Genomic DNA, 17,079 nt, shown 5'->3' on the forward strand with positions numbered 1-17,079 from the left:
CCGGCTTATATAGATTAGCAAGTCAGTCTTTGATGTGACATGTCTGAGAGCAGACGTGATGAAGGTTTGTTCAACAACATAATCAATAAGCTCCCACTTGAACTTCACATACCAGGTTATCAGTACTGTGGTCCAGGTACAAAGTTAGCTAAGAGGTTAGCTCGAGGTGATTCAGGTATAAATCCTTTGGATGCTGCTTGTAAGGAACACGATATAGCTTATTCTAAAAATCGCGAAAATTTGGAAGCCCGTCACGAGGCTGATAAAATTCTTGTTGAGAAAGCGTGGCAACGATTTCAAGTGAGGGACGCTACTATTGGTGAAAAAGCTGCTGCTTGGAGTGTAAATAAAATCATGAAGTTAAAAAGACGTTTCGGTATGGGTCTTAAAAAAGAAAAACCTATTCCTAAGCGTAAGACAATTAAAAGAAAAACAATGAAGCGTAAGACAGTTGTTAAAAGAAAGACAACCAAACGAAAAATAATAAAGCGTCAGATAAATAAACGCAAAGTAGTCAAAAGAAAGACTTCCAAGAAAATGGATGTTGCTCTAAGACAGATTGTTGACGGAGCTAAAAAGTCTATGCAACCTGGTGGAGATCCAGTTAAAACAGCTCTTGAAGGTGCCCACAAGGCTGTCAAGAAAGCTGGTGGAAAGAAAAACATTCGATTGCCTCGTATTCTACCAGTTCCATCAAAGATTGGTGGAGTACTTCCATTCTTGATTCCCCTGTTTGCAGGGTTATCAGCGGTTGGTGCTCTAACAGGTGGAGCCGCAGGTGTTGCAAAAGCTGTAAACGATGCAAGCGCAGTTAAAAATCAACTAGCTGAAAAGAAACGACACAACTTGAAGATGGAGGAAATAGCTGTAGGTAGAGGACTATACCTCAAACCTTACCGCAGTGGTATGGGGCTCTATCTGAAACCATACCCAGAAGGAGCTGGCTGCAAGAAGTCAAAAAACCAGTAGAGCTACCACATCGAGCACTGACTAACATCGATTTATTAAAGTATGCCAAGCTGCTTGAAATTTCAAATTTTCGTGGAGTTTTCATGAGAAATGATTTACCAAAATCTGAACCGAAGATAAATGAATCAGCTATAATAAATTTAGATGATAAACTTGGACCTGGAACTCACTGGGTTGCATACAAGAAGAATCATGATCAAGTAATTTATTTTGACAGTTTTGGTAATCTCAAACCCTCACAAGACTTGATGAAATATCTCGATGTTGGTACCGTAAAGTACAATCATAAAAGATATCAATACTTTGATACAATCATATGTGGACATTTGTGCTTAAAATTCCTGGCTGGACAACTATAAATTGAAGTGACTTGGGACTACAAGCATCAGTCATAGCAGAGTCATTCACCTTGACACTATCTGGAAACTCCTCCATACTGGAGACAAATTATTTTCCACCGATTGAGCTATCACCAACAAAAAATTATGTACTTGGACTCGTTAAGCTTCTGACATTCAATTCAATACCAAATATTGATGTTAGTGCTAATAAATTTTTTGTGTCATCAAAAAGAACCAAGAGAAGTACAATCAAGAGATTTCAAGAAATAACTATACCTACAGGGAGTTATGAAATTAAAGATATTGAAACTTATATAAATAAGACACTACCAGAGATGAATTTCACTTTAAAAGCAAACAACAATGAGTTGAAAAGTGAAATGAGATGTGATCAGCTTATAAATTTTGAGCCTGAAGATTCCATTGGATCATTACTTGGATTTACCAATCGTGTTCTCGAACCTAACATAACTCATAAATCTGATTTACCAGTGAAAATATTAAAAATCAACACTCTGAGAATCGAGTGCAATATAACTACTGGATCATACATCAATGGTGAGAAGAATCATACAATCCATGAATTTTTCCCGAGGGTTCCAGCAGGATATAAAATAGTGGAAGTGCCAACGAACATCATTTACCTTCCAGTCGCCGTACGAGCAATACACAACTTGAGGCTCCGCATTGTTGATCAGGACGGGAGAATAGCAAATTTCCGTGGTGACATTATAACGATAAGACTGCATATAAAGAGTCTGTAATGGGTATCGTATACGAGACAAAGACTCGTAGTGGGTATAAAAGAATTGCAACATGCCCAAAGATCATCAGTCATCATCGAGCTCTGAAAGTGTTAACACATCAGAACAGAGAGTTCCTAAAAAATCTAGGACTAAAATTACGTGGAAAATTCATAAGATAAAAATTAATTTTTGTTGTCTAGCTTGCGTTATACCATGGCGGAAATCTTAGATATAAAAAAATCGATTATTTTTGATGAATCTATCGCACACTGTGAAGCTCATTCACACCTACCTTATGCATCATCAACGTTCAACAACAGTACTGAAATTAGGATTGCTGTTCAACATCAAGATCTATGCTTGCTCCCAAGCAAGAGTATATTACATTTTTACGGAAGAATGAGGAAAGCTGATGGTAGTGCTGTGAGTGCTACAACAAAGATGATCAGCATGGCTGTCTGTCATATGTTTGAAGAAATACGTTATGAGTTGAATGGCGTAGAAATTGACAGATGTAAGAATGATGGCATTACCAGTGTTATGAAAGGATACGCTTCTCTGAGTCCAGGACAACAAAATATTCTGGAAAATGCTGGTTGGATTGTTAATGAAGATAACAACAAGTTGACCAATGCTAACGGCTACTTTGATGTCTCAGTACCACTGAGTTTTATCCTCGGATTTGCTGAAGATTATCAACGAATTATCGTGAATGTCAAGCATGAATTAGTACTGATCAGATCAAATACTGATCAAAATGCTTATGTTGTTACTGTTGAGAATGAAAATGTTACAATTGCGATTCAAAAAATTGAGTGGATTGTACCATACATAACAATGTCTGACAAGCAAAAAATTATGGTGCTGAATTACATAACGTCTGATCCAGCTATTCCAATCAGCTTCCGGACTTGGGAACTGTATGAGTATCCACTGCTACCAGCTACAACTAATCATATTTGGGTAATCAAAACAGCAAATCAACTCGAGAAACCTCGTTTTGTTATCGTTGGATTTCAAACAGCAAGAAAGAATCAACCGGATCAAAATGCAAGCGAGTTTGACCACTGCAACATTAGAGACATTAAGCTGTTCTTGAACTCTCAGAGTTATCCATATGGAAATTTGAACCTCAACATTACGTATAATCAATATGCCTTAATGTATGACATGTACACAAATTTTCATTGTGCTTACTATGGAAAAGAAGCTGAACCCCTAATGGCTAAGAAATATTTTCTGAATAAAGCACCTCTGTATATAATTGACTGTTCCAAGCAGAACGGGTCAATCAAGTCTGGACCTGTGGATATACGTCTAGAGTTTGAATCATCAGCACAGTTTCCAAATCAAACTACTGCTTACTGTTTAATAATTCACGACCGAACAGTGGAATACCATCCAATCAGCAGCACTGTAAGAAAACTTACGTAATGGTACATTTTGATCCCAGACCCACCATACATTACATGTATGTGTGGGATTTTGCATCCAGACAAGCAAGGAAAGGCCCATGGGAACAAGCAGCAAGAGATGGAGAACGATTTCGCCGGCGAATACAAGAATTAAATAAAATTATTGAACCTGTACTAATTAATAAACTTAATGTAATTAAAAAAACTTAATGTAATTAAAAATAGTAAATAAAGAACAATGTTTTTGTAATTTTGTGTTTTTAATCTTACAATAATAAGTATAAAAATTTAGTTTAAAAATTAAGTAAATACATTAATTAAAACCAATATCAGAACACAGCTTTTTTAAAATTTCAACAATTGATTTTCCTGAGTGATTGACAAGTTTAAACTTACTGTAGTTGGTTCCAATGTAGTGTAGATTCAAAGTATCACCAATAATTAAAATTTTCATTTTTAGTATCATGTCAGGATTGTTGAGATATTTTTGATTAGTTGAAGCCGGAAAGAATGTTGAAAAGTTGTTGTCAATTTCAACGTTGAGTCCATGATCGGTCATCACAGTTCGAATTCCGGTTAGTTTGTATGTTTTTCCAACTATCAGTTTTTCCATTCGTTTGAATGGTAATGTACTCTTGGTTCGATCTTCAACATTGATACGTTTAAATGTTTTTGATCTCTCAATTTCACATACGTCATCACCAGCAGAATGTTTGCGGTAAGGTACCATTTTGAGATTCCAGACACCAGATTCCAGATAGCAGATTCCAGACAGCAGATTCCAGATAGCAGATTCCAGATAGCAGATTCCAGACAGCACTATCGTACTTCACTATCGTACTTCACACCGTAATTTGTACTTCACTGTAATGAAGTATACTCGCAGCGTGCTGCTTATATACGCAGAAAGTACTGCGCAGTTATCCCCACTCCTCTATCTCAAAACCGGTTTGATGACGTCATCTACTACGCAGTTAGAAAATTCTAGAACAGAATGAGTCATCTACTGCGCAGGTGGAAAATTCGAGAATGAATCTAAAAATAGAAACTGCGCAATAGATTAGGTATAAAAAGTTTAACATAACCTAAAAATCATAAGTTAAATGGCGGGAAGCATAACCTAAAAATCATAAGTTAAATGGTGGAGAGGTTATAACCCATAAAAATTGAGATGATGCCATCCACTACATAGTTCAAAAAATCAACCGCGTAGTTTGAAAAGCCAATCAAATTAATCAAGAAAAAATTGGCCAATGAGATTATCGAGTGGTGGGGGTAAGATCCGGAGATCGAGTTATAAAAGGCTGAGTTGACTTTGAAAGTCATCATTCAGTCACTCCTCATTGTCAAGAGCAGTAAAAATGGAGGTCATTCTGGATGTTCAAGGATTCAGAGGACCTGATAACCGCTTCATTGCCAAGGAGTTGGCCTCAATAACAATTCAGCATGATATTGATAATATTGAAGAGTTGTCATACACACTATTTCAACCACCATATCACTGGAAACTGCTACCAGCCAACTATCAACGTCTGAATACCTGGCTGATTCGAAATTATCATGGAATCGGTTGGAACGCTGGAACAACTTCATATTACAAGCTCAAAGAAGTTCTTAATTATTTAACTTATGATAAAAAAATTATTTATGTAAAAGGTATCGAAAAAAAGTTATGGATACAAAAGTTAATTGATTGTACTGATAAAATTCTAATCGATCTTGAAAATTTCAATTCTCCATCTCTAAAAAGCATGAAAATATGTAACAATCATTTTTGTAATCATCATTATTCTTTATCTGATTTATGTGCTTTGGAAAACGTAAAAAATTTAAAAGATTGGTGTTGCGGAGTCATTCAAACCTTCCCGCAACAAACTGGTAGCACCGAGGCGCCGCTACACAAGCGCCCTCTGGTGTCCTACCTCAACTCAACTGGCTCACCGGCAAGCAGCCATACTCCTCATAACACGTGCTAATTGTACAGTGTACACTAGGGTGGGTCAAAAAAATCGAATAATTTATTTTTGATTTTATACTCTGAAAAATAGGTTCGTAGACACCTAAAAAGAATTCTCTCCAAGTATAAGCTCTTAATTATAACGGGAAGGTCCTCCGCTTTGCGGGTTTCTATTTTTTTCGAATAATCAGATAAAAAAATTTATATCTCGCTTCCAACTGCTTGGAAAAATATTCCGTGGCATAGATTTTGTGAGAAATTGAATGCTTTACAAAAAAAGGTCTCCTATGACTTTTTCAAAAACTCAACCGATTAAAAGATATTCATAGTTGAAGTTTGGCTATTTTAAGGAAAATATTCGTTTTTATTATGAATTTTATAAGTCGATGAAAAAAAATTATTTCGGATTGCGGAACTCATGATTTTGTAGGAAATTTACTGCTCTACAAAAATGGTCTTTTATGATTTTTGATTAAGTGAAGCCGTTACGAGATATTCATCGTCAAACATTAACGAATATCAATATTTCCAGTTTTTGATCAATAATTCGATAAATTTTAATTTAAACTATGAGTTTCAGGAAAATTTACATAAATTTGAGTTTCGATCGATAAAGAAATGTTATAATAAGTTAGATAAAGAATTATTGGAATTATCATTGATTTTCCTTGGAGAAATGCCTCAAGAAAAGATTTCTGTCAAACGTCCTGGTGCTGTTCATCATGCTAGATGGATGGCTAAGGCCATTTATAGTTTGAAAATGTATCTATTCAGAGATGAATTCAAACTCTCTCAGAAAGAATTGCATGGTCTTCGTCATTTCTGTATTTTTATAGTCACATTGTATTTAAAAGCTTGGTTTCCATCAACTTCTGCAACAACTGCTGCTTATCATGACTTGCAGTTTATGAAAAATTTATTGGAGTACAAACATATCAATCCTTTGATTTCTTCAGCTACGTGTGAAAAAATGATTTCGCACTTATGGTATTTGAGCGATGAACTTGCCATTTTATCACTGTTTGACGATGGCGTTCCATTAGAAGTAAAAAAAGTATTGTTGAAGCTGTTAATACTCGTGAAGGTACAGATTCTAAAGCTAAAAGATTTGTAATTGCTAAAAAAGATTTGAATTCATTGGCGCAGAGAACTCTGAGTGACTTTGTGTCTAAAAAGTCATTAAATCTTTTCAAAATCTTCGATCTACCGTATGACTTTCTTGATGTCGATGTTGAATTATGGCCTACTAATGAGAGTTATCTCGAAAATAAAGAATACTTTCAACAACTAAAAGTTGTCAATGATTCAGCAGAGCGAGCTGTTGCATTAGTCAGTGAATATAATCAATGCTTGACAAAAATGAAGAACAATTCCAGTACTTATTGCAAGTTGTCAAAGAACATCAAAAAACATTCCCAAATTGTAATAAAAGAAATTATTTATAGTAATAGCGTACTGTTATGTTAAAAATATAGACAATTATATTGCAATTGATAATTCAATAAAAAATTTATCTATAAAAAGTTAAATACTGGTTGTTTCTCACTTGATTCAATACTTTTCATATTAAATTTGACAAAGAAATATGTCATTCACTTCAAATTAAACTAATCATTGGCTATATGTTGAAAAAATGCTCTAATTTCTTGTTTTAATGCAATCAAACAAGCTCAAGACTGAAAACAATATTAAAAAAATTGTTTATAACATTTCTTTATCGATCGAAACTCAAATTTATGTAAATTTTCCTGAAACTCATAGTTTAAATTAAAATTTATCGAATTATTGATCAAAAACTGGAAATATTGATATTCGTTAATGTTTGACGATGAATATCTCGTAACGGCTTCACTTAATCAAAAAATCATAAAAGACCATTTTTGTAGAGCAGTAAATTTCCTACAAAATCATGAGTTCCGCAATCCGAAATAATTTTTTTCATCGACTTATAAAATTCATAATAAAAACGAATATTTTCCTTAAAATAGCCAAACTTCAACTATGAATATCTTTTAATCGGTTGAGTTTTTGAAAAAGTCATAAGAGACCTTTTTTGTAAAGCATTCAATTTCTCACAAAATCTATGCCACGGAATATTTTTCCAAGCAGTTGGAAGCGAGATATAAATTTTTTTATCTGATTATTCGAAAAAAATAGAAACCCGCAAAGCGGAGGACCTTCCCGTTATAATTAAGAGCTTATACTTGGAGAGAATTCTTTTTAGGTGTCTACGAACCTATTTTTCAGAGTATAAAGTCAAAAATAAATTATTCGATTTTTTTGACCCACCCTAGTATGCCTTGATGTATGATATGTACACAAATTTTCAAAGTGCTTACTATGGGAAAGAAGCTGAACCGCTATTGGCTAAGAAAAAATTTCTAAGTACAGCACCTCTGTATATAATTGACTGTTCCAAGCAGAACGAGTCAATCAAGTCTGGACCTGTGGATATACGTCTGGAGTTTGAATCGTCAGCACAGTTTCCAAATCAAACTGCTGTTTACTGCTTGATAATTCACGACCGAATAGTTGAGTACAATCCCATCAGCAGCACTGTGAGAAAACTTACTTAATGGTACAGTTTGACCCCAAGCCCACCATACATTACATGTATGTGTGGGACTTTGCATCCAGACAAGCGAGGAAAGGACCATGGGAACAAGCAGCAAGAGACGGAGAACGATTTCGTCGACGAATACAACAAATCAATAACATTATTGATCCTATACTAATCAATAAACTTAATGTAATTAAAAATAGTAAATAAACATGATGTAATTAAAAATAGTAAATAAAGAAAAACTTTTTTATAATTTTGGGTTTTTAATTATAAACCTTACTATAATAAATATGAAATATATTAGTAACATTACATAGATTTAATCTTTTTCATTAATTGCACAGTTGGTATAGATGGTGTGTAAATGAATTTAAATTTATTGTATGATGTACCGATGTCATACAAATAAATCTTTTCACCATTATTGATAATATTCTTCATCTTTGCAAGCAGATGCGGCTTATTTAAAAACTTCTGGTTGCATGCAGCAGGGAGAAACGTTGAACAAGTGTTGTCCAAGCATATTTCAACGTTGAATCCAAATTGTGTTCTAACTATTCCGATGTTTGAGATCTCATAATTACACCCAGTTTCCAACTCATGCATTCACCTGAATGGTAGAGGGTACCCGTACATCCTGGTGATGATAGCAGATTTCAGGACCAGATAGCAGATTCCAGCAGCAGATTTCAGCAACAGGTAGCAGATTCCAGAACCAGATAGCAGATTTCAGGTAGCAGATTTCAGGTAGCAGATTTCAGGTAGCAGATTTCAGCAACAGGTAGCAGATTCCAGAACCAGATAGCAGATTTCAGGTAGCAGATTTCAGCAACAGGTAGCAGATTCCAGAACCAGATAGCAGATTTCAGGTAGCAGATTTTTGACGGTGAATTTCAGCACCAGGATGCAGAGTGACTATGGTACTTCACTGTATTTCACTGTAAACTCGTACTTCACACTGTATACACATACTTCACACTGTATACTCGTACTTCACTGTATTGAAGTATGCCTGCAGCGCGCTGCTTTTATAGCCAGGCAATGACGTCTTCTATTGCGCAGTTAGAAAATTCTAGAATAATATGAGTCATAATCTAAAAATAGAAATTATGAGTCATAGTCTAAAAATAGAAACTGCGCAGTTATTGTATATAACCTATCAATCATAAGATAAATGGAGGGAAAACATAACCTAAAAATCATAAGTTAAATAGCGGGGGAATTATAACCTATAAAATTGAGATGATGTCATCAACTACGTAATAGAAAGTGACTCGGGCCTGTTGGATGGCACCATCTACTACACAGTTCAAATCAAAAATCTATTGTGTAGTTTGAATAACCAATCAAATTATCAATTAACCAAGAAGAAATAATTGACCAATAAGATTATCGAGTGGCGGGGGTAAAATCCTGAGATCGGATTATAAAAGGCTGAGATGACTTTGAGAATCATCATTCAGTCACTTCTCGTTGTCGAGAGCAGTAATAATGGAGATCATTCTGGACGTTCAAGGATTCAGAGGGGCTGATAATCGCTTCATTGTCAAAGAATTGGCCTCAATAACAATTCAACATGATATTGATAATCTTGAAGAATTATCATACACATTATTTCAACCACCATATCACTGGAAAGTACTACCCACCAACTATCAACGTCTGAATACTTGGCTGATCCGAAATTATCATGGAATCGGTTGGAATGCCGGAACGACTTCATATTACAAGCTCAAAGAAGTTCTCAATTATTTAACTTGTAATAAAAAAATTATTTATGTCAAAGGTATCGAGAAAAAATTATGGGTTCAAAATTTAATTGATTGTAATAATAAAATTGTAATCGATCTCGATAATTTCAAATGTCCCTCTTTGACAAGCATGAAAATTTGTAACAATCATTTTTGTAATTATCATTATTCTTTATCTGATTTATGTGCTTTAGAAAATGTAAAAAATTTAAAAGATTGGTTGATTAATAATCAATAAATTTATCAAAATATGAATTTAATTTTTTATTATTCCCAATCAAGTAGTTTTAATTTTCAAAATAAATATACATTTTAAGTTGAATTGATTTTTACTCCACGAGATGACGCTGATTTGACATTATATCTTACCAAGTAATTTTACCTCATAAATAACGTTTTTTAGAATCGAAACTATAGTTCCTGAGAGAAATAATTAGTAATATTTATCTCTGAAGAAGCGTGGATGTTGCTTTATTCCAAAACAACTTTTCCAAGTGCAATCAAAATACATCACAGTTGATGCTTATTTGACCCTAGAGATGGTGTGAGTCTTGTCATCGATTGAGCATCAACTGTAGTGTATATGAAATCTTTACCGATTAAAATTAAATTAATTTGATAAAATTACAATAACTTTTTAATTTATTTATAATATTAATAATAAAAATATTTTCGAATACAAAATTGAGTTATTCTAACAGTTACGAGAAAAATTTTTATTATTCAAACTGGTTGCTTCTGCGCGCCAAAATGAGCCCTTAAAGTAGAATTTCCAGTGATTAAATTTTAATCGAAAAAAATGATGAATTTAGATGAAATTTCGGATTCAAGGATAATAAAAAAATGATTATCATATCTATCCAATAATTTTTCATGACAACATTTATAAACATTTTTGTTAACATCAAAAAATATCAACTCACTGGTTGTGTATAGTGTATGTGTGTGTGTTCAATGAAAGAACCAATTAGCATCATGCGTTTTGGGACTAAGAGTTTCTAATAGGAAGAAAAAAATAATGCGTAGATGAAAATTATGTGAAGATAGATAAGCTAAAACTTGTAAAGCGTCAGTTTGGTGAAAACGTTAACAACATTCATAACGTAAGTTATTTTTTTACTATTTAGTTTATAATTTTGTTAATTCATATTAATACCTAAGTGTTAGTTGAAAAATATTTCTAGTAGTTCTTAATAATAATGATAACAGCGATGTTATTAATAATAATAATAAGGATTATAATTAGAATAAATATAATGATGAATTAATTAATTTTACAGAATATTCAGAAAATTGAAATCTGCAATAACATCTATAACGTAAGATATTTTTTTCTACTATTTATTCAATCTAAGAATTGTTATGTAAATGCTCAAATTAATAAGTGTAATAATTTTAATTTTCTTATAGATGGGTAGTGCTTTGTCTTATGAAGTGATTATACCAGAAGAATGGTATAGTCATTATTCTAAAGATCAAATATTCGATGAAATCAATGGGGAAATTGCTAGACTCCAACAAAGTAATACCGAGTTTGATAAAATGATTATAAAAATTGGGGAAACAAGATCAAGATTGGTAATCCTCGATTTGGAAAGGTGCTGGTGCTTCATCAGGGAATGTGATGAAAGCTTGAATGCTTCAAACTATTTCTTTAGTGGAAATTTGATAAATGAAATGTTCCCAGAATTACGAGGTTTATACACATTAAACCAGCAACGAAGAAATCTTGAAATCCTAAACTTTAATTTAACAAATTTCAACTTTAATAATGATGATGAGGGGTTTTATGATCAAAACCGACTTGATTATTTGTTAGATTCAGAAGAGAATTTGCAATATGAAGCCATCTTCCCCAAAGTATGGTTGCAACATTTACCACTGGATAGAATAATTGCAGCTGTAGATTATCGGTTGGCTGTGATTTCAGATAGTGAAGATGGGATAGAGGAGGGGGTTTTTACGATAGCGGAACAGCCGACAATTTTAAAAATTCTAAATGAGAAATTTTGTTGGTGGTTCAAAATGTGGAACCATGAGCAGCCAACTGTTGAAGACTACATTTTCACGGGAGATGTTTTACAAAAATATTTCCCAGAGTTATTAATGGAAAAAATGGATGAATAGTTAAACAGATAGAGGATTGTTTTTTCTTACCTAAAATATTATTATTGTTGTTATCCTATGTTTTAAAAATAATTATTATTATTTTATCTTAGTTTTAACTATATATATATATATATATATATATATATATATATATATATATATATATATATATATATATATATATATATATATATATTATAGTAACATGAAAACCACCAGTCGATGCACAGGAACCAATACATGGGGTGATCGTTCCTGAGCATCTACTGAAGCTCTTACCGTAGTATAATTTTTCTAGAAATATATGATTAACCATTTGTATTATTAATTTAATTATTTCATAGAGTTTTAGAATAATGGTAATTGTTATAGAAGATTTAATTTTCAATTAATACAATTATGAGTGAAACATGAAATTGTTATTGAAAATATTGAAATTCAATTAATACAATAAAAAATATTACATATATATTCAATTCAATTATTATTGTTATTATTATTATTATTATTATTATTAGTACCTCATATTTTGTTCCAGCTTTAATATTTACTGTGTGCATAAATACCAAAAATAATGTAATGATAAATATTACTAATCAATATCAAAATATGTATGTTTAATTATTATTATTGAAATTATAGGGTTTTGTAATGAGAATATTCAAAATAAGGATCTGTAAAGCTTCAGTTTAACGTTTGAGACGCGCCAGTGTCTGGTAGATGGTAGAGAAGTGGGAGGTATAATCTGATAGCAGCAGCATGCTGTTGCCATTGGAAAACACCTTTCACTACTCTCCTAAAGGTGTCACTGTAAAAGGTAGCGGCGGACTAGGTTATTTGAACCACTCTCATTCCCCGCGATAAATAAACATAGTATATGTAACTGTTGTAAGATGTATAGAATTTAAACTAATAGTAGATGTCACTACTGTAAGAGGCGTGGAATTTAAATTAAAAATATAATCACTGACATATCTACATTAACATTTTGAACTATAAATATTAATCTTAAATTTAAAACGAGGGATTATAAATAAAAACAATGAATTATATTAAAAGATAATATGTTATTGATTAAATAATTCCGCTTGTCATTTTTACATCAAGACTAGAATTAATAAATTCAAATTTATTATATTTTCCACCATGGAAACGTAGAAAGAGATAGTTTGAATCTATTAATTCATTCAAACTCTTCATGAAGTTATCATCTTTCAGATGTTGAATAGTTCTAGATGGTAGATAAATGTTAAATTCATCGTTTATATTGGCAACAATCCTAGTCCCATACTGAGTTGTAATAGCTTTGATACCGTTAATCTTATAATCTCGATTAAACTCCAACTGGATCATTTTCTTAACAGGAAGAATCCCAGTAAGACAATTAACCTCGTTTATCTTGGTAAGATCCTTGATTGATAACTGTAAAAAAAATAATTAATCAGCTGATTAATGATTTTTTATAACTGATTTAATGAATTAATAATTTGTTATTAATTAATATTTTTTTATTAATTAATATTTTTAAAATGATTTAATTCATATTTTTATTAATAATTTAATTAATCGATTAATTAACTAATTAATTAGAAGGTAATTAAAATTTAATGAATATATACTTACATTTAGTAATATTGAGTGGGACAAAATGTATTCCACCGAGAGCTCGTACTTCACTAGAGATGTGTACTTCGTTATTGTGAAGTACGCTCTCAGCGAGCTGCTTATATACCGTTACAGTTACCCCCACTCCTCTACCTAAAAACCTGTTTGATGACGTCATCTACTACGCAGTAAGAAAATTCTAGAATGGTATGAGTCATCTGATTCAAGGAAATTTCCCCCACCCCTTTCACATAAACAAGTCTAAACCTGTTTGATGACGTCATCTACTACGCAGTTAGAAGCTGTCACCAGATGGCGTTGCGTCAAATCCTTCTCGCAAGCAGTTATCATAACTTCATTTTAAATATATAAAACATGGATACATCATACTACAAATGCGTAATCCTGAACTATTGATCTGTTATGGCCGAGCTGAAGGCGGGTTAATAGTTGAGGATGCTTTTTTCTAACCTCAAAATGTTGAACTTGAATTCAAAATGGCGGATTCAGAATGGCGGATTTCAGATAGCAGCCACCAGATGGCGGATTCAAATGGCTGACAGCAGCCACCAGATGACGGATTCAAAATGGCGGATTCAAATGACGGATTCACAATTCAAAATGGCGGATAAATTTTAAAAATGGCGGGAAAATGGCGGCGGAATTCACCACCAGCGCCACCTGCAAAACCTCGACCATATCCTCAAACTGTCAGTAAAACAGGCCACACATATCGACAAATGGTACTTAGCACGACACGAACCATCTGTCGGTAAAACAGATTCCTGTAATGTCGGTATCACCCCCCAGCTTCACTACTCATACTATTGTCAAGATAATTTAATGGAAATTAGTTCCATACTTTTTGAAAATTAATTTTGTGCAATAGAAACGGAAAAAAACATCAAAATAGGTCAAAAAATTTTCTTGTCCGTCATGTATGAAACTCCGGAAACACTGTAAGTTTCAAAAAAATCTATTATTTGAGTTAAATTTTTTTTTTTTTTTAATTCTTAATGATAAGTGTAGGTCACTGAATGCGAATGGCTAGGTAATTCAGTGTCGTTTAATTACAATTAATAAAAAACAAAAACCAGCAGACTGTATATCTATATATCTCCATGTAAAATTAACATGGATGGTGATATATCTATAGATATTACGTACATTTATTCCACCAGGGGCGCATGCGCATTATCTTCTTAGTACAACTGTTTTTTTTTTTATTTATTTTTTTTTATTATTTCATAATCAAATGAGCATTATGAGTCGTGCACTTTTGGATTTTCCAAAATATTTTTTTTTTTTAATTTCTAATAAATTAAAAATACCGAAATACGAATTTCGGTCAGTCACTTAAAATGAGAATAAGACATTTAAACATGCAAAATAATATAGAGAGATTTAGTTTTTTGTCATAAAACTTTTTTATTATAATTATTACAATAAAAAAATAAAAGTATCTTCAAGAATATCAATGAAATAAGTCGTAAATGAGACTCAGTCTCATTTATAAATCTCCTTCTAAATTTAAAATTGCCTCAAAGTTCACCTGGGGTCCACTGGACCCTACGTGTCCTCAACAGGTTAAACCGAGTCCAATCTTGCCAAATACTTTTCGCTGTTCTGTACAAAACGAATTAAAATCTTTTTTGAAATATCTCAAATAATGAAATCAATATTCTCCATATTCGTAAAGTTATAAAAAAACTTAATAAACATTAATTTAACCTTTTATGAGTTTGTATATTATTCAAATATAGTTATACAGAATAATGAATACGTACAGAAAGAGAAATAAATAATTACAATTATTATCATCCTGTTTTAATAGTTGCGAATCTTGACATGTTATCGTCTAAAATCAATTTATTGTAATAATTACTATCACGATAATAATAGTAACCATAATGATGGTGATTATTACTAGTGCTGTATAATTTGGCCGGCTTCACCGGCCAGAAAGTTTAATGAGGTTAATTATTTCATCGGGCAGCTGGGTAATCCAAATTAACCGGTTAAACCAATTTAACCGGTTAAATTAGTTAAACGCTTAACTGATTAACCGGTTAAATGGTTAATCGGATAAATTGTAAATTTATATTTTCCATTATGTAAATAATAAATTATTATTAAATCTAATATTTTGAACATATTTACACTGATATTTATTTATTTTATGTTTTAATTTAAGATAATTATTTATTATGGATTTTTATATAACTGAATGATAATTTTTTTGTTTTTTAACATGATATTGTGGGTCATTCCATGTCAAATCGACCAATGGTTGGAATCAACCCCTTTCGATTTGGATAAATTTTGGTCAGAATAATTCTTTTATCATATAATTTCTAATTTTTTTTAACGCATGATATATTTCGTCCGTTTCTTTACTTCAATTATAGTTTTTTACGCCAATTAACTCAAAAAGATATTAATTTCTAATAAAAATCAGAAACAATGTGATGAGAATCTCAATTTTTTTTTCGTTCTTTCGAAAACTTGTTCACTTACAAATTTCTGCACATTAATGTTGCTCAATCTCAAATTTCAAATTATTTCCACGTTAATAAGACAATAAGTGGCGTCAACAACTTTGAATGAAGTAAAAAAACGACAAATAACGAATCATATCATGCGTTAAGCCTGACTTTAAGATTACGTTCAAAAAATAAAAAATAGTTATTGTAATAAATTTATTGTTTAATATTTGCATGTTGTGCATTTAACTTTATAATGCTCAAAATTAGAATACTATGCATCTGCTTAACTTTACCTTATTTAGAGTTGCAAAAAAACAAAAAAAAATCTTTTTTTTAAATCAAAAATTCATATTTAAAAAAAAAAAAAAAAACAAAAAATACAATTCTAAAAATCTCAGGATCTTGTAAGATTAGTATAAGGTATTATCCGAAAAAATTGAGCCAAAATTTTAATGTTAATCGTCATTTTTGACGATTTTCAAAAATTCAAAATTAAGAATTTTTCAAAATATTTTCACAAATATTTTTTTAATAGTCCCAAGTGTCCCCTTTCAAATAAACAAAAGGCCATTCCTGTATGTATAATAGCGTTTAAGATATTACAAAATCATAATTGAAAAACTGGAAAAATCGCGAAATTTTGAAATTGCATATCTTTTGAAAAATTTTTTTCCTTTGGCAGAACTTCGTTATATGATAAAAGAAATATTCTGACCAAAATTTATCCAAATTGAAAGGGGTCGATTCCAAACATTGGTTGATTTGACATAGAATGACCCATAATATTATGTTCAAAAACAAAAAAATTATCATTCAGTTATATAAATATCCATAACAAATAATTATCTGAAATTAAAATATAAAATAAATAAACAGTGTAAATATGTTAAAAATATTAGACTTAATAATAATTTATTATTTATATAATGGAAAATGTAAATTTACAATTTAACCGATTAACCATTTAACCGGTTAATCAGTTAACCGTTCAACTGATTTAATCGGTTAACTAGTTAATCGGTTAAATTGGTTTAACCGGTTAATTTGGATTAACCAGCTGGCCGATAAACTAATTAAACTGGTTAAACTTTCTGGCCGGTTAAGCCGGCCAAATTGCACAGCACTAATTATTACTAT

The 17,079-nt window shown here is 31.7% G+C and overlaps 1 protein-coding gene across 1 annotated transcript; it reads left to right on the forward strand.

Annotated features, from left to right (window-relative positions):
- Positions 1-2,269: 2,269 nt before the first annotated feature.
- On the forward strand, positions 2,270-3,490 carry LOC141529417 (uncharacterized). Its single transcript, XM_074245923.1, has 2 exons — positions 2,270-2,785; positions 3,338-3,490. The coding sequence occupies exons 1-2, from the start codon at positions 2,270-2,272 to the stop codon at positions 3,488-3,490; spliced, it is 669 nt and encodes a 222-aa protein (XP_074102024.1).
- Positions 3,491-17,079: the final 13,589 nt, after the last annotated feature.

Source organism: Cotesia typhae, unplaced genomic scaffold (assembly GCF_013202065.1).
Source record: "Cotesia typhae breed Kobodo isofemale line unplaced genomic scaffold, CoteBio_Ctyphae contig_48, whole genome shotgun sequence".
NCBI lineage: Eukaryota > Metazoa > Arthropoda > Insecta > Hymenoptera > Braconidae > Cotesia > Cotesia typhae.